The 23,283-nt window shown below is 45.9% G+C and overlaps 1 protein-coding gene across 6 annotated transcripts in view; it reads right to left on the minus strand.

The window, feature by feature from the left end:
* Positions 1-679: 679 nt before the first annotated feature.
* Positions 680-23,283, minus strand: part of NCOA2 (nuclear receptor coactivator 2) — a 271,000-nt gene continuing 248,396 nt past the window's right edge. For all 6 annotated transcript variants that reach the window (XM_050940578.1, XM_050940576.1, XM_050940572.1 and 3 more), the window contains 4 exons: positions 21,373-21,550; positions 20,142-20,340; positions 15,681-15,770; positions 680-4,444 (listed from right to left, as the gene is read on the minus strand). In XM_050940578.1, coding sequence (XP_050796535.1) covers positions 4,433-4,444; positions 15,681-15,770; positions 20,142-20,340; positions 21,373-21,550 — 479 coding nt within the window. In that variant the 3' untranslated portion in view covers positions 680-4,432. The remainder of the gene's footprint in view (positions 4,445-15,680; positions 15,771-20,141; positions 20,341-21,372; positions 21,551-23,283) is intronic.

Genomic DNA, 23,283 nt, shown 5'->3' on the forward strand with positions numbered 1-23,283 from the left:
TCCCCCAGGTAAGCTGCAGGGCTGCAGATGGGCTGTGGGCAGGGGCCGGGGCCATGCACCCCTAACCCGTGGCTTGCAGCAGGGCTGGAGTGGAGGCCATGAGCCCCCGACCCATGGTGGGGATGCAGCCGGAGCCAGGGCCCTGCACTCCTGACCCACAGCTTCCTCAGGCTTTGTATCCCCCCTTCTCCCATGGAGTGTGAGCCTGGGGCTGCTCCCACGTGTTGCAATATTTTGTTCTTGTCATCTGGTCACCCTAAGTATGTCTTACCCCTTCCTGGAAGGTCCCTTCTATTGGTTAAAATTACATGCCATTCATCCTTGACCTCTGTTGAAACTGCCAAACGGGGTGCCCAGTTATTACCAACAGTGATGTGAAGAAATGTCAATAAGGAGCTCATCTCAAATAGGCCACTTAAAAGCAACGATTTTCAGTCAAGCCCAACCTCGGCAGGATTCAAAACATTGTTCTAGGAAAGCATTTGAATCCCGTTGTCAGGTATGAGCCATCCAGGCCCCATGACCACTACTTAGAAAATTTATAAGATTCTTAAACTGAAAAAAGCCACCATTGTCCTTTTAAAAATTACAGATTGATCCATCCTCTTGTGTCATTTCAAATTCAACACACAGATTTGAGTAAATGAAGACACAACAGAAACACGTTGAAATCTCTAAAGCCATGTAAAACCCGAAGGCATTAAAATTTATTAAATGATGCAATAACAACAGAATTCTTTATTTACAATAGCATTATTTAACATCAAATAAGCAAATAGCATCAGCAAAGCAATATTAACTTGCATAAATGTATTTAAAATTTCTCTGAATATATCTACCTTTGCATAAACTGCTCACACTAGAAATACAAACATCAATGCAAGTGAACAAGGTGATGTTCAGAGTCAACTCCGCTTTGAAAATAAATCACAACCTGAAACACTGTAAGCTTTCTCCTGAAGAACCATAGTTTATATATTGCTTAATTTTACCCTTGTATAATCTTTTCATATACACACATCTCAGATGCAACTTGATGAGGAACTGTACAAATAAAACCCACAACTGACAAAAAGGGGAAAAAAATTAAATGACAGTAAATGTTTGAAGAAATGTGTCCATCTCTATTCAGCAACATAAAGGTAAGTGATGATACACTTATTCCAAAATTGTACACAATTCACTATACAAATATAATACATCAGACAGCTAGGTAGGAATATACAAGACTTAAAAACCGATCTAAGGCATTATGCTAGATTTTAGCATTTTGAGGTTCTTGCACATAGCTTTACCTGTAGTAAGAAACTGAAAAGATTTTGTTTTAGTCTACAAAGAAACACCAGGGAGAAAATTCTAATTAAAATCAAAGCCACTACAGTAATTTTCTTTTGTGCAGAGAATACTTTTGCTCTTCAGCAGCATACTACCATACAAATACTAGAAAATTTGAAATTCACACCAACAATTAATGGCTTAAGTTGCATTTCAAAACTGATTGTGTATCTTTGGGTTTTGCAAGTGGAGCTGTGCCACCCATTTCATGTGTTAAGCCCATATGAACTCCATTTTAAAACATATATTAAAAAATGCATTATATAAACTGCAAAAACATTGCTTTCAATTAATACAGGCCAAAAGGGATATTGGTATGGGACGAAATTTTAAACTTTGAGTACAAATTAATTCATTGTAGCAAAACAGCTCACTTCACTTTTTAAACTTACCACATTACATGAACACTTAAATGGGTCATATGACCAAGTTTATGTATGTATACTTTTCACATTATGTGCCTTTCACATTTAGTAATATAAGTAGAACACTGATTATTTGTTCTGTTTAACAAAATCCAAGCACTTTCTCCAACAAATTTACTGTGTACAGAAAGAGAAATACTGATAATGAAGAGAACTGATTTGGCTATTTATTTTTGCTTCTACAGTGATCAATATGATCTGAAGATTCCTTCACTCACTTTTCTTTTTAATTAGCTAGTCAAAAACTCAAAACACCAAAACCTAATTCTGAGCCAAAGTAGTAGGTATAATTTCCTTCCTTTTAAAATGGCAATGGGCAATGAAGTATCATAATCACAAATCGAATATAAAGGTTTGCAGATCTGTCATGAATAGGGACAAATTTAAACTACTCTTTTGTCCACCGTGAAAAAGATTAATCTATTGAAAGAAGTAAGGGTCGAGCACTGAAAAGGAATACAATACAAACAAAATTAGTTAAAAACCCATTTACATTTTGTGTTGTGTGAAGTTAAAGTCCCGCTAATTTATACAATTCTTATATAAATAAATTTAAGTCAGGTATATAATGTATGTTTAATAAAAATGTCATCATATCAACGAGAATACGGAGCTCAGGCTGACAGCTACTTTAAAGTTTTCCACCAGAGCGAAACACGACCGCTCAGTTGACTAAATATTTCCTTTTAGAATTTGACATACAAAATGGTGACTGCAGAAAAGTGCTGTTCCCTGTGTGTTATGAGTCCCTCTGAGTGGGAAACAAATGGATTCGCAGATTTCCTTGATTTTCAGGAAAATCCTTCCATGGGAAACAACTCTTTTAAATCATCTTTAACATACTTTCTTCGGCTTTGTATAGATATCAACAGATACTTTGTACATTTTAACCCCCACCATAAATAAACAATCAAATTACAGGGAAAGAAACCTTCCACTCCCAAAAGGCATGGCTGATGAGATATTATAAAATGCACTGCATTTTAAAGGACATCAAAAATTTGAGTTCAGATAAGAAAGTGTGTGGATTGAGAGTCAGAAGAGAGGAATAGGAGGTCAAAAACATCAATTTCTCGGTATTTCAAGTCCTCAGAAACTGATGCCAGTTTAGTAAAAGATTATTCCAACCACAGTGGGCAAGAAAAAAAAGTCACCTTAACAGTGGCTTGTTTAGTAACAGTTTCTCTAAGATTCATTAAGAAAGAATATAAACATACAAAAAAATCAAGAATTGGTTCCTACAGTGGCTGCATATAATATAGGTTAGATAAATGACTTTATGAGCAGAATCACAAGTTGAAAAGTCTCAAGCCTACAAATTAGGTCTAATCAAGGCATTGTGATCCTTTACAAAACACTTTTTCAGGAGACACACACGGCTATGAAGATATCTAATTTAATACTGAAGTACCTCATTTGGAATCAACTCCACAACATGTATACCTCACAAAAAAATTATACAATTAAAACAGTTAAGTTCTCAACTTAAATTATTGCTTGTTTACATATAAAGTGGATTTTATGTACCTTACAAAACTTCCTCATAGTCCACACTGCTTTAAAAGAATTAAAAATGCATGATGGTAAATCTGTAGTGATATCTGCCATAAGTTTTAAACAAATTATTATTTTCCCAGCTAATGGATGGGGAATGGAAATTAACATATTTTAAAGCAGGTGCCTTTAGCTCTTTTTGATATTATGCCTCAATTCTGCCACTACCATCACCAATAAATGCATTCTCATTGGAATTCATTGTTCAACAACTGGTTACATACAGACTAAACTGCACGTAACACACCTGGGAAATGAAGGGCTTACCTGTTCTTTTATCCTATTAGAAGAGGAGCAGGAGGAAAAGAGGGCCGGGAGAGACAGGCAGGAATTTAATTCCATAATAAGATAATGCATTTATATTTTTGGATTAATGATTTGCACTATAATTTTTTTTTTAAACTACCACCAAAAAAGCCCCTACTGAACGGCCCTCTCATAAGATGTTTTTAGTCAGTTTTATAACTTTAAACCTATTCAAAATTGATCTGTATAGTTTTCTACAAAGGTCCAGCTTTTCTATCTTTTCCTAAATCAAACCAACTGATTAGCTGTTTATTCCCCATACATTGCCCACACCCCTCACTAGCGTCCAACCCACTCCCAACCCCAAAATGCAGGCCTTAGTTCAAAACACTGATTTGCAGATGGAATTGAATCCTTTGCACGAGACTGAGTAGCCAGGGAAAACAAAAAGCAAGAAACCAAGGTCTAGAACTAAACAGGAACAGAACAAGAGCATGGTTGTTTTTCCTTAAATACATACATTTAAATACATTCAATCTGACATGGTTTGTGAAAATTGCCTGTCAACATTTACTTCGCAGGAGAGATCTAAGTTGCACTAAGGTGAATGCAGTGAACAGACTGAGCAACTGTCTGTACGCTAGCTTCAGACTGTCAGAGAAGAGGCTGCTCTTCCAGCAACAATGTTTTGACTCCACTCTGGAAGGCAGAGCTGAATCCTGTCTGCAGCGTTTAGCTGAGCTTGCTCCAGCGGAACTGGCTTGGCAGGTCAGTTGGGTCAAAACAAATAGATGCAGGTCTTCAAACTGGTAAGTGTTTTGGGCTGGTGAGCCCAGGCAGCTGAAGAAAGGAGCAACCAGCAACTGTCAAGGTCAGCAATATTTCTGAAAAAAATAGGAAAAGGAAACAGATGTCAATGAATTATCTCCAAGTGCTTCATAGATAGTGAGAAGACAGTCAAGAATACTAGGCATTGTACACATATGAAGCATTTAAAAATACCAACCACCTGTACAAAACTCAGTCAAAATATACAAACTCCAAGCCAGATTCAAACATCATTGAAATGTATGTTAAACCTATTGGAACCAATAGGAGTTTTCACAGGCTTAAGAGCTTTGCTGGACTGTGGCTAAATCTCTGTTTATGTGCGCGCGGACACACGCACACACACGCAGAGATAGATGGAAAATTAGGTGGCCAGCTTTGAAAATCTGTCCGTACAGATTTGATTTAAGTTGGCAAAGCAAGGCATTTCATGTGTGTGTGTTGATACTGAATGTCTTTGATCTTTCAGGCATGTGTAGGCAGAATTGTCAGTGAAAGCAATGGGAGTTTGCCTGCACAAGAACTACAAGTTAGACCACATCCTTAAATCATTTGGATTTGTCTAAAGAATGCAGGCCTCATGATCACTAAGATCACCCAATATTTGGAGACTGTGAATAACAAGGTTGTTTAATGAGAGAGTTTCTCTCAACTCTGAAATCTGTGGTTGTAACCAGATCCTTTATTCACAATTTTCTTGATGTTTCACTTTTAAAAAGTGTTATAAAATTAATAAACAAGGAGTGAGAGAAAGGAAAGGTTTCAACTAGCAAGGCTCAGAGTTCAGGGCTTCTTCAGATTCAATAGCCTGGCATAGTAAGCAGGGCTCAAATTGAGCCTGGCTGTGCCCATCAGTGGCCTGCTACCCTTTTTTTAGGGGAAGGGATCCCAGCTATCCCTTATGTTTTGAAGAAAACAATGAAAACATTAAATATGTGCAAAGCAGTGCTGTGATGTTTGCCCAAACTTGCAGAGAGCCTGAAACAACAGGGTATTAACACAAATAGCCAGCTACAATAATTTAAATGTCAATATTGTTAACTGTTTCACTGTGGCTCACAGCACATAGGAATGGAGAGGGCTGATTGCAAAATTAAGATCTGCAGAGTCTAGTGAGAGTGTCATTTCATTTTGATACCTTCAGTTGGTGGCACCCTGGAATGTACCCTCTCTCTTTTTCTTCATAGTCTGACCCACTGAGATGATAGGCAAAAATGGAAAAGGGGAGCCTTGGGAGATATATGAACCATTAAGGAGAAGCTAATCCTGCAGAGCCCAATGGCTGACTAGCCCTGGGACCTCAGAAACTAAAGTCTGGTCTGTTTGGTTGTGGTTTTGGGGCTACACAGCTTCCTCCTTCACTCAAGTGGCTGCTGCTGTCTATGGACGCAGGCAGGTGTCACTGCATCATTTACGCTTGATTCACTTCTTTGCAACCATGAAAGCTGGACATAACATTTTCAAATGAAAGCTTAGATTCTGAAAAGATCACATGCCTCAGAGAGTCAGTGTAAGAATCCATGGGGCTAGAACCTGGGTCTGTGCAGCCAGGGACAACTGACAGTCCCACTGTGCCACCTCCAGGAACCACTGCAGAGCTTAGGCACTGCAAGAAGTACAGCCCAAATGGTCCAGAGGGACAGCAGCCTACAACCCTCTGATTGGTTAAGCACACTATTGAACCCTGGATGGTGCAGACTTCCAGACTACATTGCTTTCTGGTCTCTTGCCTCCTGGTTCCAGCCTGGTAACTACCTCTGATCTCTGGTCTCTGACCCAAACCTAATTTTGACCCTAACTCTTGCTTATCAGTCGCAGCTCTAGTGATACCCTGATCCCTGCTTGCTGACTACTGCCTCGTGGGCTGTCCTGAATTTGTGGACATCAGCCCAGCTGGGATTACTAGATCAGACCGCCTATGTCCCGGCACTTTACAGCCAGGGCCCTAGGTTTGTGTCTGTTCATCAATCCAGCCCTGCCTGTAGGTATAGCTGAACCTCTCTGAGAGGGAGTCAAGCCTGAGGAGCCCGGTGAAATCCAACAGAGTAGAGGTGATCAAACTGTGAACGTACATACAATCTAATAAGTGAAAACATCACACACACTCCCCTCCCCCCTTACATTTGAGCCCTGGCTTTTAGGAGTTAACTACGCTTTGGTGGTTATTCTTAGTACACGGTGACAGTGTACACTGCAACAGTATTAGCACTTTATGGATGCAAAATGACAAACAAAAGTGAAAATTCATAAGGAATCATGTCACTACACTTTTGGTGTAGCCACTTTGCTAAGTGAGGATTTAAAAAATATTGCAAAAAGTACCTAGCCCACATTGGGCCAAATTTATTCTAGTAACTTCAAAGGACTTTTGCAGAGGATGAATTTGTTTCACTGTGACATAATAAAGATTAAGCCATGTGAGTAGGTAAAATATATATACAAAAGGAGAAAAATTATGGCTATATATAGCTGTCCAGCATCTTGAAAGATGAAAAGAGTCATGACAAAGTTGGTCCGTCAGTGGTGCTTAGCAATGGTATAGGAAGAGAGCCCTATGCACAAGCAGCAAATCTTCCCACAGTGGCAACAGGTCCACTTGCCAATATGATGCTATAGTGAGGACGTGTAGCTTACCTCAGACACGGAGGGAAAGCCACAAGCTACCTGGTGGGCAGAGCCAGGAGGGCCCCGCTCCACACCCATGCGGGACAGGACAGGAAGGGGAAGTATAAAAGGCCAACCCAGTAGCTCTGTTGCGGGGGGAAGCTGCCGAAGGAGACAGACACTTCTTCCCTGCTGCTGGAGTGGGATGCCAAGGAAAATCACTGCTGTCCTGGAGACCAGCCTGAGCTTCCAAGAGCCCTGCCACTCCCAACACTGAGGAGCTGCTGCTGCTACACTTGGTGTATCTCGGGAAGATTGAGGATGATCCCTGCACACAGGTACACCCGATGAGGAGAGCAGGAAGCAGCCAGGGAAAACAGGCAACAGTCTGGTTGACAGCTGGCCTCAGCTGTGTTGTGGATGGATCCCCGCTGACCCAGTGGTGGACCACTCTCCCATTGTTAGGGCCGTGGGCTGGGACATGGTGGAGATGGACGGGCCTGTGTCCCCCCTGCTACCCCATCCTGGGGTGTCAGTACTCCCCTCTCTTTAGGCCAGGAGGCCTGCATTCCTCAGGAGTCTATACTGGAGCTCCATAGACCGTGCGTGGCACTCCCCACTACCAGAGCTCCACGGACCGCGGGTGACGCTGCCCCGTACCTGAGCTCCACGGACCGCGCATGGCGCTGCCCCCTGGTGCTACAGTTCTGTCTGACTCAGTCAAAATGTGGGCAGGAAAAACTAAGGCAGAAGGAGCTGGGGATCTTGGTTATAATCTCTGCTTTTTTGTTTGAGCAGACAGGGATGCCCATGACCACCTTTAATGCTGCTTTCAACAGCTATGAAGTTTGTGTGATGTGGTGCATGGTTTCAAGACTGGAGACTCTGCGCATGCGACTCTATGGCAAGCGTTAACATCTAAAGGAATGAATAATATTTAATGCACTTTATTTCAGTGAGGTAGGTCTGTGTAAAGTCTAACAAGTCAATTCTTCTAAGGCCTGGTCCACACTACGCTGTTAAACCAATTTTAACAGCGTTAAATCGATTTAATGCTGCACCCGTCCACACTACACTGCTCTTTATATCGATTTAAAGGGCTCTTTAAATTGATTTCTGTACTCCTACAAAACGAGAGGAGTAACGCTAAAATTGATATTACTATATCGATTTAGGGTTAGTGTGGACGCAAATCGACATTATTGGCCTCATTCTTTTACAGTAGCTACCCACAGTGCACCGCTCCAGAAATCGACGCTAGCCTCGGACCACGGACACACACCACCGAATTAATGTGCCTAGTGTGGACGTGCACAATCGACTTTATAATATCTGTTTTATAAAATCGGTTTAAGCTAATTCGAATTTATCCTGTAGTGTAGACGTACCCTTAGAGTGAGGATATAGGAAATGTGGCAGCTTTGATGAGAGAAAAGGAACACTAGAGGTAAGATATGGTAATTAACACAGCAGCCACTAGATGGTGCTTTGGGATCATACTACAGAAGAACAATCCCTGCTTCACATATGGTATTCTGCCAGCATTTTGAAAGTTTGAGGGTACCAGTATAGTTTTCATACTGTTTTAAATCCAAGTACATTTAATCATTTCTGATTTAAAGACTCCTGGGCAAGGACATTTCTATTGATACTGACCATTTTTTTATATTTTGTGTGGGTTTCCACTGATTTGATGTTTGGATTACACAGAAAAAATATTATACCTTGTCTCCAATCACACCAGGTCCCAGATATCATGTTTGTTGTAACAAGATTTCTTTGAAGACGAGGAAAAGACAGTTACTCACATTTGTAACTGTTGTTCTTCGAGATGTGTTGCTCATATCCATTCCAGGTAGGTGTACGCGCCGCGCGTGCATGTCTGCCGGAAACTTTTTACTCTAGCAACTCCAGTGGGCCGGCAGGTCGCCCCCTAGAGTGGCGCCAGTATGGCACCAGATATATACCCCTGCCAGCCCGCCCGCTCCTCAGTTCCTTCTTGCTGGCTACTCCGACAGTGGGGAAGGAGGGCGGGTGTGCAATGGATCTGAGCAACACATCTCGAAGAACAACAGTTACAAAGGTGAGTAACCGTCTTTTCTTCTTCGAGTGATTGCTCATATCTATTCCAGGTAGGTGATTCCCAAGCCTTACCTAGGCGGTGGGGTCGGAGTGAGAGGTCGGGGCCTGGAGTACTGCAGAGCCAAAGGCCGCATCATCTCTGGACTGCTGAACCAGGGCGTAATGGGAAGCGAATGTGTGGACCGATGACCAGGTGGCCGCCCTACAAATCTCTTGGATTGGCACGCGGGCAAGGAAAGCCAGCGATGATGCCTGTGCTCTGGTGGAGTGAGCAGTCACACGGCCCGTCGGAACGTGGGCCAGGTCGTAGCAGGTCCTGATGCAGGAGGTAACCCAGGAAGATAGCCTCTGGGAGGAAATCGGCAGCCCCTTGACCCGGTCCGCTACCGCCACAAATAACTGGGGGGACTTGCGGAAGGGTTTGGTCCTGTCCACATAAAATGCTAGTGCCCGACGGACATCTAGCGAGTGGAGCTGTTGCTCCCTGCGGGACGAATGGGGCTTTGGGAAAAAGACGGGGAGGAAAATCTCTCGGTTAACATGGAAAGCTGAGACCACCTTGGGAAGAAAGGCAGGGTGAGGCCTCAGCTGTACCTTGTCTTTATGGAAGACGGTATACGGTGGGTCCACTATGAGGGGCCTCAGCTCTGACACTCGTCTAGCTGAGGTAATGGCCACTAGGAAGGCGGTCTTCCACGAGAGGTAGAGCAGGGAGCAAGTAGCTAATGGCTCGAATGGAGGGCCCATGAGCCGAGATAGGACCAGGTTGAGGTCCCATGAAGGGGCCGGAGGGCGGATTTGTGGATAGAGCCGCTCCAGTCCCTTCAGGAATCTCGCCACCATAGGGTGGGAGAAGACAGAACATCCGTCCATTCCAGGATGAAATGCGGAGATGGCCGCTAGGTGGACCCGGAGGGATGACAACGCCAGACCCTGGGTCTTGAGGGACCAGATGTAGTCTAAAATAGTGGTGACGGGAGTCTCCATAGGGCGAAGAGCTTTCTCTGAACACCAGCAGGAGAAACGCTTCCACTTAGCTGAGTAAGTCGCCCTGGTGGAAGGCTTTCTACTGCCCATGAGAACCTCCCGAACCGGGGTAGAACAGCGCAACTCGGAGCCTGTCAACCACGCAGGAGCCATGCCGAAAGGTGTAGAGACGGAAGGTCCGGGTGACAGAGCCTGCCGTGGTCCTGGGTGATCAGGTCCCGATGTAGGGGCAGGGTAACTGGGTTGGCTACTGAGAGGTCCAGCAACATGGGGTACCAATGCTGTCTGGCCCATGCTGGAGCTATGAGAATCACACGGGCTCTGTCTCTGCGCACCTTGAGGAGAACCCTGTGTATCAGCGGAACGGGAGGGAATGCGTAACACAGGTGGGCCGTCCATGGGATCAGGAATTCATCTGTTAGAGACCCTGGTTCCCGACCCTGGAAGGAGCAGAATGCTCGACACTTCTTGTTCTGCCTGGACACGAAGAGGTCCATCCGGGGACGACCCCACCTCTGGAAGAGTGAGAGGGCGATGTCCGGACGGAGGGACCACTCGTGCGAACGGAAGGATCTGCTCAGCCGATCCGCTAGACTGTTCCGCACTCCCGGGAGATAGGAGGCGGAAAGGTGAACCAAATGGGCTATGCAAAACTCCCAGAGGCGCATTGCCTCGAGACACAGGGGAGAGGTCCTGGTGCCGCCCTGCTTGTTGATGTAAAACATGGTCGTCGTGTTGTCGGTGAACACCGCGACACAACGACCTTGAAGGAGATGGACAAACGCTTGACAAGCAAGGCGGACCGCTCTCAACTCTCGTATGTTGATATGGAGGTTGATCTCTTGAGGTGTCCACAAGCCCTGAGTTCTCTGGATGCCACAGTGTGCCCCCCAGCCCAGATCTGAGGCGTCCGTGGTCAGGGATGCCGAGGGTTGGGGCGGATGGAACGGGAGCCCAGCACAGACTACGGACTGGTCCAGCCACTAGCGAAGGGAGTCCAGCACCCTCTGAGGAACGGTGACGACTGTGTCCAACGAATGTCTGGCCGGCCGATACTGCGCGATGAGCCATGATTGAAGAGGCCTCCTGCGGAGTCGGGCATATGCCGTTACGAACGTACAGGCTGCCATGTGGCCTAGAAGGGCCAGACATGTTCGTAGAGAGGTCAGCGGGGCCGCCTGCAAGCGCAGAATGATGGCCGACAGCGACTGGAACCTGAGCAAGAGTAGCAAGGCCCTGGCCAGGGTAGAGTCCAGAACGGCCCCGATGAACTCTATCCACTGCGTGGGGAGCAGAGTAGACTTGTCCACACTGATGACGAGGCCCAAGGCAGCAAAGAGGGTGCTGATCCTGTCGACATGGTCGCGGACCTGCAGCTCCGATGTGCCTCGGATCAGCCAGTCGTCCAGGTAGGGGAAGACATGAATGCGGCAACGTCAAAGGTGTGCGACGATGACTGCCATGCATTTTGTAAACACCCTCAGGGCCGTAGAGAGGCCAAACGGAAGGACCGCAAATTGATAATGTTGGCGGTCGACCACAAAGCAGAGGAAACGTCTGTGTTGGGGGGCAATGGAGATGTGAAAGTAAGCGTCCTGCATGTCGAGGGCGGCGTACCAGTCTCCGGGATCCAGGGATGGGATGATGGTTCCAAGGGATACCATACGGAACTTCAACTTCACGATATATTTGTTGAGTTCCCGCAGGTCGAGGATGGGCCTGAGGCCGCCCTTGGATTTGGGGATTAGAAAGTAGCGGGAATAAAACCCCTTGCCCTTCTCGTTTTCCGGAACCGCCTCTATGGCTCCCTTGACAAGGAACGCGTGCACCTCCTGACGGAGGAATTGCTTGTGAGAGGGGTCCCTGAAGAGGGACGGGGATGGTGGGGCGGGGGGGGGGGCGAAGAAAACTGCAGGCGATAACCGGCCTGCACCGTAAGCAAGACCCAACGGTTCGACGTTATTCGGGTCCACCCAGGGAGGAAAAAAGAAAGATGGTTGGAAAACTGCGGGGAGGGATCCGGAGGGAAAACTGGTACTGCGCCCTCGGGCGCACCTTCAAAATGAAGGCTTAGGCCCTGGAGGGGCCTTGGTGGAGCCTTGGTTCTGCCCCGTTTGGCCACCGGACTTCCTGCGGCGGTTGTTCCTGCCGCGGCGCCTAGAGAGGTCCTGCCGCGGGCGGAACTGAGGGTACGGCCGCCGTTGCTGCTGCTGGTTTTGCTGCCGGAATCGCCTGCGCTGTGTCGCAGGCGTATGCATTCCCAGCGACCGTATTATGACCCTGTTGTCCTTGAGGTCTTTTAGTCTAGGGTCTGTTTTATCAGAAAACAGGCCCTGGCCTTCAAAGGGGAGGTCCTGGATTGTATGTTGGAGCTCCGGTGGAAGGCCAGAGACCTGCAGCGAAGAAATTCAGCGCATTGTGAGCCCCGAGGCCAGGGTCCGAGCGGCCGAGTCGGCAGCATCAAGGGAGGCCTGTAGCGATGTTCTTGCTACTTTCTTGCCCTCGTCCAGGATGGTGGAAAACTCCTGGCGGGCGTCCTGAGGCAAGAGCTCCGCGAACTTCCCCACCGCTACCCATGAGTTGAAGGAGTAGCGGCTGAGGAGGGCCTGCTGGTTTGAGACCCTGAGCTGTAGCGCCCCCGCCGAATAGACCTTGCGGCCCAGGAGGTCCATTCGTCTCGCCTCCTTCGACTTAGGCGCTGGGGCCTCTTGCCCGTGGCGCTCCCTGTCGTTCACCGACTGGACTACCAAAGAGCAGGGTGTCGGGTGAATGTATAGGTATTCATAGCCCTTCGAGGGGGCCATGTACTTTCGTTCCACCCCTCGAGCGGTCGGAGGGATGGAGGCCGGTGACTGCCAGATGTTAGTGGTGTTGGCCTGGATTGTCTTTATAAAGGGCAGGGCCACTCTGGTGGGCGCATCGGTGGAAAGGATGCTCACCACCGGGTCCTCAATTTCAGACACCTCCTCCACTTGCAAGTCCAGGTTCTGTGCCACCCGGCGGAGGAGGTCTTGGTGTGCCCTAAGATCCAGCGGGGGAGGACTGGAGGACGAGGTACCCGCCACTGCCTCATCCGGAGAAGAGGACGAGGAAACCCCCGGCAACAAAGTGTCCACGGGGGGTTCCGTGTGGGGCTGCACCTCCGTCTCTGGAGGAAGCTCTGGGTCCCAGTGACTGGACCTGCCGTCTGCTTCCGGGGAGTGAGGGGGTCTAGATACCGTCGCCTCCGGTGGTCTGCGTTCCCCCGTAGGGCGGGGGGTAATATGTTGCGGACCCTGGGCTTGGGAATACACCCATGGGGTCCAAAACCCCCACTGTTGAGGCCCTCGCTCTTGTGGTGGAGGGTCCTGGAACAGGGCCGAGTGTCTGTCCTGGCCCATGGCATAGCGCTGTCAGTCTGGGAAGAGACCGATGGCTCCCTGGAAGGCCATGGAGGCGCTGAGCCTGATTGGTATGCGACTCTGTGTGCCAAGACCGACGCTCCCCTCGGTGCCGAGGCTCGGTGCCGCGACCCACATCGGTGCCGGGATCCGGATCGGGATCGATGTCGGTGCCGGGAGCGGGACCACGACCTTCGATGAGCGCGGTGCCGGGACGGCAGCGGAGACCGGGACCTGCCACCGGCGCGGTGCCGGGAGGTCAACTGGGATCGGGACCTACCACCGGTTCGGTGCCGGGAGGTCGACCGAGGAGCCGAACGCCGAGATGAACGGCTCCTGGAGTCTCGGTGCCGGCGGTGAGAGGAGCCCAACCGAGACCATGCAGATGGCGATTGGTGCCGCGAGTACGACCGGTACCGCCTAGGAGAACGGTGCCGGGACTCCGAGCGGCGCCCCGAGCGCGAGCGTTCACGCCTCCGGGGTGATCGGTGCCGGGACTCGGGAGATAGCGCTCGAAGCATTGGTTTACCCCTGGAGGTTACCCGTCCCGGGGGTGCCGGCTGAGGCTGCGACGGCTCCGTCATTGCGATCAAGTCCCGAGCCGAGGCAAAGGTCTCCGGCGTAGATGGTACCCGTAGCTCGACCCCTGATCTTAAGGGGGAGCTAGGAGGGGCTGGACTCGACGGACCTTCCGGGCCCAGAGTCGACAGCAGCCCTGCAGGCGGTGCCGCGCCCAGGGTAGGTGCCGGGCGCTCCACTCGGGCCTGCCTCGATGGTGTTGCAGACGCCGAGGGACGTCAGTCTGCTCCCGGTGCCAGAGATGGTCGGTGCCGGGGAGTCTTGCCAGTGCCGGCGCGGTCCGGTGCCAGAGTAGAACTGGCTGACTGCGCTGCCGGTGCCGGAGACAGAGCCGCTTCCATAAGGAGAGCGCGGAGTCTTTGGTCTCTCTCCTTCTTCGTGCGAGGCTTAAAGGCCTTGCAAATGCGGCACTTCTCGCTGATGTGCGATTCCCCCAGGCACTTAAGGCACACGTCGTGGGGATCGCTCGTAGGCATCGGCTTCTTGCATGCCGAGCACTGCTTGAAGCCCGGCGAGCCAGGCATGGGCCCGGTGCCGGGGAGGGCAACGGCCCACCCGCAAGCGATGTTAGACAACTATATACAAGATTCTAACTAACTACTATGCTAACAGTCTATCTACTACTTAACTATGAACTATTTACAACTAAAAACGACGAACAAGTACAGGAGAGCTAGGGACGTGGAGGTCAGCAAGTCGCACTCCACAGTTCCAGCAACCGACACGGCGGTAAGAAGGAACTGAGGAGCGGGCAGGCCGGCAGGGGTATATATCCGGTGCCATACTGGCGCCACTCTAGGGGGCGACCTGCCGGCCCACTGGAGTTGCTAGGGTAAAAAGTTTCCGGCAGACGTGCACGCGCGGCGCGTACACCTACCTGGAATGGATATGAGCAATCACTCGAAGAAGAAGGTTATTTTCTACGAAGAACCTTCCAGTGAGGGGACATTTACAAAATCCACCTCATTTACCTGGCTACTGTCCAAGAGGACTACAGTAACTTCTCTTCAATACACTACTGCCTGGAATGCAAATCAGTTTTGTCCCAAGTAAGTGCTAAGTACTTCATCAACTGGAAATTTGTGCCTAGTCAGCTCAGCACCATCACTCTCCTTAAAGCAAGTACTGTCTATAAGGTAACAAATTAAATAATACTTGAAATTGTTGCCCTAAGTACAACACAATGAAAAGAGGAGTAACACTTAAACAACACGACACTTGAGGTTAAATAAGTAGCAGTGGACATACAAACCAGCAGTGAGGCTTCCCTCCTTCTGCAAACACTTGTATCATTGTTCCGGAAAAAGCAAACAAACTACGAATAAGTTTGATGAACTTAATTGTCTTATCAACAGATGTTAATGGAAAAATACAGAATATAGATGTAAACACACCATTCGGGATCTAAACTAGGATCCTTAATATAGATGTCACCACCAGCTAAATTAAAAATAAAATTTACTGTAAAAGCCTTTAAAAAAAATGCCATCCAGAGAAAGAATGATTAAGTCACTGGTTATTCAAAAGAAAAACTACTAGTACCCTAGCTATCTTCTGCTCCTTTAAACAATAAGACACCTGTACACATTTTAGTCCTTCAAATATTAATGGTTTAGTTGTGTGAGTGTGTGAGAGAGAAAGAGAGAGAGAGACTTCTTACCCGAGATGCATCTCCCTCCTGCTTTATCATATCCATTCCAGGCAGCTGGTTTGGAAAAAGATTGCCTCCCCTCATAGCAGGATCATTAACCTAGTTAAAATGAGATATTGAAGCAGATTAATTCAAAAGTATGTCAGAGAATTTGAAGGAAATGTAAAAAGAGAATATTAGAAACTAATAAGCCATGTTCCAAATGTACATTATCTCCCACCTCTGAAGAGACGCTAGGGTCAGAGAAGTGCCTATGTAAAAATGACACCTTTCTTACTCAGTGTGTGCGCGTGTGTATCTGAATCATATTATCTTATTTGACTGGCCAAAAAAAAAAAAAATTCTTTCCTGGTATTGTCAGCTTGTACATGTTTTCTTAACCTGCTCTAATTATTAAGTTGGTGTCATTCTAAGAGGAGCTGCCTGCTGGGAAGGGCTTGAAGCTATAAGCTACCTGCTATCTTCCGAATTTCACTGACAGAGGCAGTTGTTACTGCTGCACCTGCACACCACAACACAGCTTTTGGAAGGAAGTACAAAGAGAAAACACGGGTACTGCATCCCATTAACACTGATTAGGGAAAAGAAGTTTTCTGTCTCCTCTCCTCCTCCAGAGCCTCCTGGCTGCTGGGAGGATGAGGTTCTTTCACTATACTACCCTTCACAATAGTTTTGGCTGCAGCAAGGGGAGAAGAGGGACCGGCATCCACTAATCCCTTAGTGCCCCCTTCAGTGTGGTCTCTGTTGCTATTCATTGGTTTGCCAAGTAGAAACAAAGCGATGAGCAGCATGGACAGTGGAGCATTTGCTCTAAAGAGCCGGGAAAAAAATCCTGCATAGTTTACAAGCAGTTCACATTCAGAAAGTTGTCTTTTCCACTAGAAGGGTTAGAAGCTTAATTATTTTTAGCACGAAAGTTTAAAATCTGCAGAAATTGATGGCTGAAGCCCCTACTCTTGTCAGGGAAGGTTTCCCCATCTTAATGACAAGCAGGGGAATGGATTTTTCAACCCTTTATTGAAAAATTAAAATTCAGAAGATACTGAACTGTGCTCTGCAAAGAAAGGGCCTGGAGAGTGTTAGACGAAGGTTTCTAACCATTAGAGGAGTGAAGTTCTGGAACAGCCTTCCAAGGGGAGTAGTGGGGGCAAAAGACATATCTGGCTTTAAGATTAAGCTTGATAAGTTTATGGAAGGGATAGTATGATGGGAGAGCCTAATTTTGGCAACTGATCTTTGATTATCGCCAGATAAGTATGCCCAGTGGTTGGTGATGGGATGTTGGATGGGATGGGATCTGAGTTACTGCAGAGAATTCTTTTCTGAGTGCTGGCTGGCGAGTCTTGCCCACATGCTCAGGGTTTAGCTGATCGTCATATATGGGGTCGGGAGGGAATTTTCCTCCAGGGCAGATTGGCAGAGGCCCTGGAGGTTTTTCGCCTTCCCCTGCAGCGTGGGGCATGGGTCACTTGCTGGTGGATTCTCTGCAGCTTGAGGTCTTCAAACCACAATTTGAAGACTTCAATAACTCAGGCATAGGTTAGGGGTTTGTTATAGAAGTGGATGGGTAGGGTTCTGTGGCCTGCTTTGTGCAGGGGGTCGGACTAGATGATCACATTGGTCCCTTCTGACCCTAGAATCTATGAATCTATGAACTCATTCTTCTGTGTTTGGGTTAAACAACTGCATTTGTACATGCAGAATATTTCCTGTCATTGACAACTGTGCAGTAGTAGAGTTGTTATAACATGCAAAGGCTGAATGTGTGAATTCTTTTCTATTTTGTTCCAAAGTGCGGGAAAGGGACTGGAAAACAATTTAAATTGCGAAAAATCAAATCACATCCAAATGAATCCAAAACAAATATTTGTAACAAAGAAAGCAATATGATTTATGTGTGGGTAAGATTTATATTGTCACTGCAGAGGCAGTACAGCTATGGAAAAACAAGCTGGCTCTAGTCTGCCTTACACAATATCAACACAATCATCAGCCATGTTCCAACTGCAGAATTATTATTATTGCCACCGATGATGCCAGCATTCTAGTTTGCAGTGTTGGCAGTTAGGAAAATAATTTTAGCTTTGTAAATGAAAGACATTTTATTTGGAAATTACTGAAAGAAAAAAACCAAAAATATAATTTTTACACAGCAACAATGAGTCCTGTGGCACCTTATAGACTAAGACATTTTGGAGCATGCTCTTTGTTGCTTTTTACAGATCCAGACTAACATGGCTACCCCTCTGAATTTTTACACAGTAACTCTTCTGACGACAATTGCTGTTTAATCGGAGAAACAAGGTGACATAGAAATTAGTAATTTTTACTTTTAGCTGAAGGTTCTTCCAGAGCATTAGAGATAATGCCATAAAAATACAGGCCAAATTGTGTTACTAAGTATTAAACCCAAATAAAAGCAAAAAGAGGACAAATTTGCAATCCGTTTGCTCTGAAGCAAGTTACCATGCCTTCCTGCCAACTGAGCTGAGCCAGGGTGCAACATTCGCAATGAGGTCTCTAATCATTTCCTGACTCCTTTGTTTGATTCTATATGTAGAATATCCCAGATACCTTGAAACAATTTTTTGAAAACAAATTCTTAGCAAACAGCAGGCCAGTTTTGACTTTGGCAGTAATGCATCTGTGTGGACTAAGAAAGTTAACATCGAACAGAGCAAACCTTGAGTAGACAGCTACTTAATGGTTCATTCAACATATTGCAAAGTCTCTCCTGCACTGCTGCGGAAATTTTAAGCTGGTTCTCAAACATCCCAGTAAATAAATCTGTACACGACTCAAAATTCCAAACAGGAATCACTAGCCCCATGCCTTAAACAAAAATAGGATGGCTTGGCAAAAATGAGTAGCCAGAGTTGAGTGGAAAATCAAATCTGTAAAGAAAGCTCTGGCCAAATAAACACTTCCTTCTCCCCTTCCCCTCTTCTTCCTACCTCCTCTAGTATTGCAAGAAATTGCAACCACTTGCTCTGCCTCAGTGGCTTGGAAGGCAGACTTTAAAAAATGCTGTAATTCGTGAGATTGGGATTTTGAAATAACCTTGAAATTCTTGTTCCCCAGATAATGAGAGGGTTTAAATGTTTATTTTGAGTACCATCAACAGCTAGAGGGTTGGTGTGTCACTGAAGTTAATAAGGAACAGATGAGAACCCTTAGGACTCATCTAATAGTATAAAGCTCTGGCTTGGAGAAGTGACATTCACTTAGACGAAAAACAAGAGAAGACCTTCCACCTTTCTCTCACGATTGTCCCCTTCGAATCTCTACTCCCATCTGCCATTGCTTTAATTAGTTTTACTGCATTGAACATTATTTGAAACTTGTGTGTTGTCTAAGTGAAATTTCAGTCCCCAACTACCATATTGTTTGATAATTTGAGATAATCTTTTTCTCAAGCCCTTTTTAGTTTAATGTGTGAATTTCATCATGGAGAATCACATGGATAAAACTGAAAGTAAAATGTTATTTTACTGGTTATGTAAGGGGAAAATTGCATTCTACGTAACAGCCCCAAAGAAAAGTACATGTGTAAAGCTCTTCAGGGTGTAAGAACAGAATTAGCTACCTGCCTTAACTACATTACATTATAAACAGTGTGAATTTTGTGCTCATGACAGTTGCCAGAATAACAGTCCTTGAGGCTGAAGTCCTATTTATCCATATAGCAGGTACAGCATGGACAATGACAACTTAATCATCTCCAAAACACTACTGTGGCAATGTGCCTTATCCTCACCCACAGAAAATAGCTTTATGCCCATTCTGTCCTTGGCTCCATTGCTGAGATGATTAACAAGGGAACCAATAAGTGTCAATTGTGCTGTGGAAACCCATCTATTGCGAACTGAACTAGATTAGTGGTTCTCAAAGCTGGTCTGCCGCTTGTTCAGGGAAAGCCCCTGGCGGGCCAGTTTGTTTACCTGCTGTGTCCACAGGTTCGGCCGATCGTGGCTCCCACTGGCCATGGTTCGCGGCTCCAGGCCAATGGGGGTGGCAGGAAGCGGCGCGGGCCGAGGGATGTTCTGGCTGCTGCTTCCTGCTGCCCCCACTGGCCTAGAGTGGTGAACCACAGCCAATGGGAGCCGTGATCAGCCGAACCTGTGGATGCAGCAGGTAAACAAACTGGCCTGGCCCGCCAGGGGCTTTCCCTGAACAAGCGGTGGACCGGCTTTGAGAACCACTGAATATGATCACCAAGTTCATTCCACAGAAGCTATGGAGCAATCAAGCAGATGCTGACTACTGTGGACCTGGATTTGAATCAGAAATTCAGATGTGAAAGGTGCATTTGTCATCCAGTCTTTTGAATGCAGAGCTAAAACGGAAGCTTTTCTTTTTAACATACCATTTTCAAAATAAGCTAGCCGCTACAGTCAATCTCAGCTTCCCAGAAAAAATTACAAGTCAAGTAAATCCTCCAGCTATGGTCTCAGGTCCTTAAATTCTCACCTGCTCAGGACCCATGGAGGACAACCCTGATGTAGGCACAGAGGTCGCTGAGGTCATGCTGATCTGCCCTGTCATCTGGTTCATGTTGTTCATGCCACTTGTGTTGGTTGCCATGGATACACTGATGTTCATGTTGTTATTGTACATGCTGGTGTTTGCTTGCTGCCCAAAATGTGGAGGGGACTGTTGTGAAAACATGCTATATCAAGGAATGAAAAAAAGCCACGTGTCAGACTCAGAACGTTGACACCACTAAGAAATCACTCTCTCAGAATATTTCTCAGACTAAAATTTATACATGCAATATACACTAATGTCCAAGGACAGCTGCTTTGCAGGCATCAGTGGGCTATACTTTCAAACTTGAAGGCCTGATGTCTGTGCACTAAAATGCATGCCTTTGCCCACATGCAGAATTAATGTGTCTGAGTGTACCAATCTGTTGTACGTGCATAATAGCAACTTATATGTCTTGCTTTCTACTTGCTACGTAGGTCTAAAGCAGCTTGGGATGAGGAATTTTTGGAGGGGATGTAAAATACCAGTTCCCCCCAATTATTATCATCATAGTAGAGGGGAATCAAGTATATTTAGCATCTGGACTGGTAAGTTTTCAAGATCATTTTGCATGCTTATTGTAGGAGGCCACTGGCACACATGAATACCAGATCTGAATGCATGGTTACAGCAAGTGGACTCAAGTGTAGGCATGCAACTGTGCTGAAACTTTTGCTGACAGACTTCAAGCATAAGGTTTTGAAAACTTGGCCCGCACAGCATAAAGTCTAGGGCAGACGTCTTTCACATTCATGAACGAGACCTTGGAATAACTGAAGAACCATGAACTGTGGAAGATCCCCTCCCAAGCCTTATACAAAATCCAGAGTGTGTAGGAGCAGAATTTCTACTCAAAGTGAAAGTCACATTAAAAGCTTTTCAACACATCTTATATGCATTACACTATTTACACATCAGCCCTTTCTCTGCATAGTACACAGGCACTAAAGCAGTATAACTAAGGCATCTTTATTAGCAGTAGATTGTTAATACACAGAATAAAACAAAATTTAAAAATTACATAAGGAGTCTATTATAGTAGAATGAGTGTAAAATGTCTAGAAAGCAGGGTACAGACAAAATGTAAATACTTCCTCTCGTGAATACTAATTGAGATAAACACAAGGCAGAATTTAATAATGAAATTATGGCATTTGTATTTTTGTAGATTTACCTGTTTCCACCCATATTTCCTTGTGCCCACCCATTCATCTCTGTAGAGGACTGGTAGGCAGGAGTAGCCTGAGACTGCTGTATCATAGGACTCTGAGTATGAGCCATTCTTGGGGACATCAGTGGACTCTGGGGAGCTGTAGCCCCAGTGAAGCCTGGATCAGGTTGCTGACTTATTCCTAAAGAATAAAACAAGATTTTTAGTCATTGTACGTTGTAAATGGATACAAACCAAAGTCCTGATTTTGCGGAGAGATCTATGTGGACAGATGCTTATGCCTTTGTGGCTTCCCATGGATATCCACTGGAATCCACATGGGTGGACCCTAACGCAGGATCTGAGTTACCATCAGGACATTACCAACTAAACGCTACATACATAACCTTTTAAAAAATCATTTCACAGCTGCACTTTGGCTAACTGTATTCCTTACTGAATATTATGGTGACAAAATGGAAAATCAGCCTTTTGTGGAAATCAGGTACATTACAATAAATAAAAGCCACTCTTCTTCACAGTCTCTGTAAAAAGCTTTCCACTGCAAAAATGTTGTGCACTAGCTCCTAATTACAACATGCCTAAAATCACCTTAATTATAACACCATCTTTTAACATATACATTGTTCTTGTAGCCATGTTGGTCCCAGGATATTAGAGAGAGACAAGGTCGTAGATGAGGTAGTATCTTTTGAAAGCGTCTCTCTCTTGCCAGTGGAAGATTGTCCAATTAAAGATATTGAGGAGAGGCTGAGGGAACTGGGATTGTTTAGTCTGCAGAAGAGAAGAATGAGGGGAGATTTGATAGCTGCTTTCAACTACCTGAAAGGGGGTTCCAAAGAGGATGGATCTAGACTGTTCTCAGTGGTACCTGATGACAGAACAAGGAGTAATGGTCTCAAGTTGCAGTGGGGGAGGTTTAGGTTGGATATTAGGAAAAACTTTTTCACTAGGAGGGTGGTGAAGCACTGGAATGGGTTACTGAGGGTGGTGGTCGAATCTCCTTCCCTAGAGGTTTTTAAGGTGAGGCTTGACAAAGCCCTGGCTGGGATGATTTAGTTGGGAATTGGTCCTGGTTTGAGCAGGGGGCTGGACTAGATGACATCCTGAGGTCCCTTCCAACCCTGATATTCTATGATTCTATGATATTACCTCACCCACTCTGTCTCCTCTTTTAACATTCAGAATCAAATTTTTCAATAAGCTTCTGTAAGTTTCCACAAAATTTGTGTTTGTGTCCTTTTGTGCATGCAAAACAGGTAATGTCATTTTGAACGATTAGTTCATTTTGCACAGTCAGAGCCTGTTTATGTGCAAAGATTCCCTGGTTTAACTTAAGGTGTGATTTTACTGATTTAAAAGGCTAAACTGGCACAAAAGTCTGCATGGACACATAGGGTATGTCTACACTGCAATAAAAGACCATGGCACAGCCCCAGCTGGGCTGGATCAGTTGACTCAGGTTCACGGGGCTTGGGCTGCGAGGCAATACAACTCCAGTGTGGACGTTTGGGCGTAGGCTGGAGCCTGGAATCTGAGAGCCTGGGAAGAGAGTGGGTCCCGGAGCCCAGGCTACAGCCTGAGTCTGAATATCTACATTGCTATTTTTAGCCCTGTGAGACCGAGTTAGCTGATCTGGGCTCCAAGATTTGGTGCCGAGGGTTTTTTATTGCAGTGTAGACATATTCTTACTTTCTTTTAAACCAAGCTTTTTTTGCTTTACTTTAAGTCAATCATGAACAGGTTTAAACTAGACCAAAATAAGCCACTCTGAAAATGAGAAATAAGAATATCCACTTTGGAGTTTCCACTGGCAAAACAAAAATCAATGAAAACTTGTGTTTAGACAAGGCCAATATATATTACAAAATGTGTCAAAGGCACCCGTGCATTTCAAATCAACATTACCAAACA

Source organism: Gopherus flavomarginatus, chromosome 2 (genome assembly GCF_025201925.1).
Source record: "Gopherus flavomarginatus isolate rGopFla2 chromosome 2, rGopFla2.mat.asm, whole genome shotgun sequence".
Classification (NCBI taxonomy): Eukaryota; Metazoa; Chordata; order Testudines; family Testudinidae; genus Gopherus; species Gopherus flavomarginatus.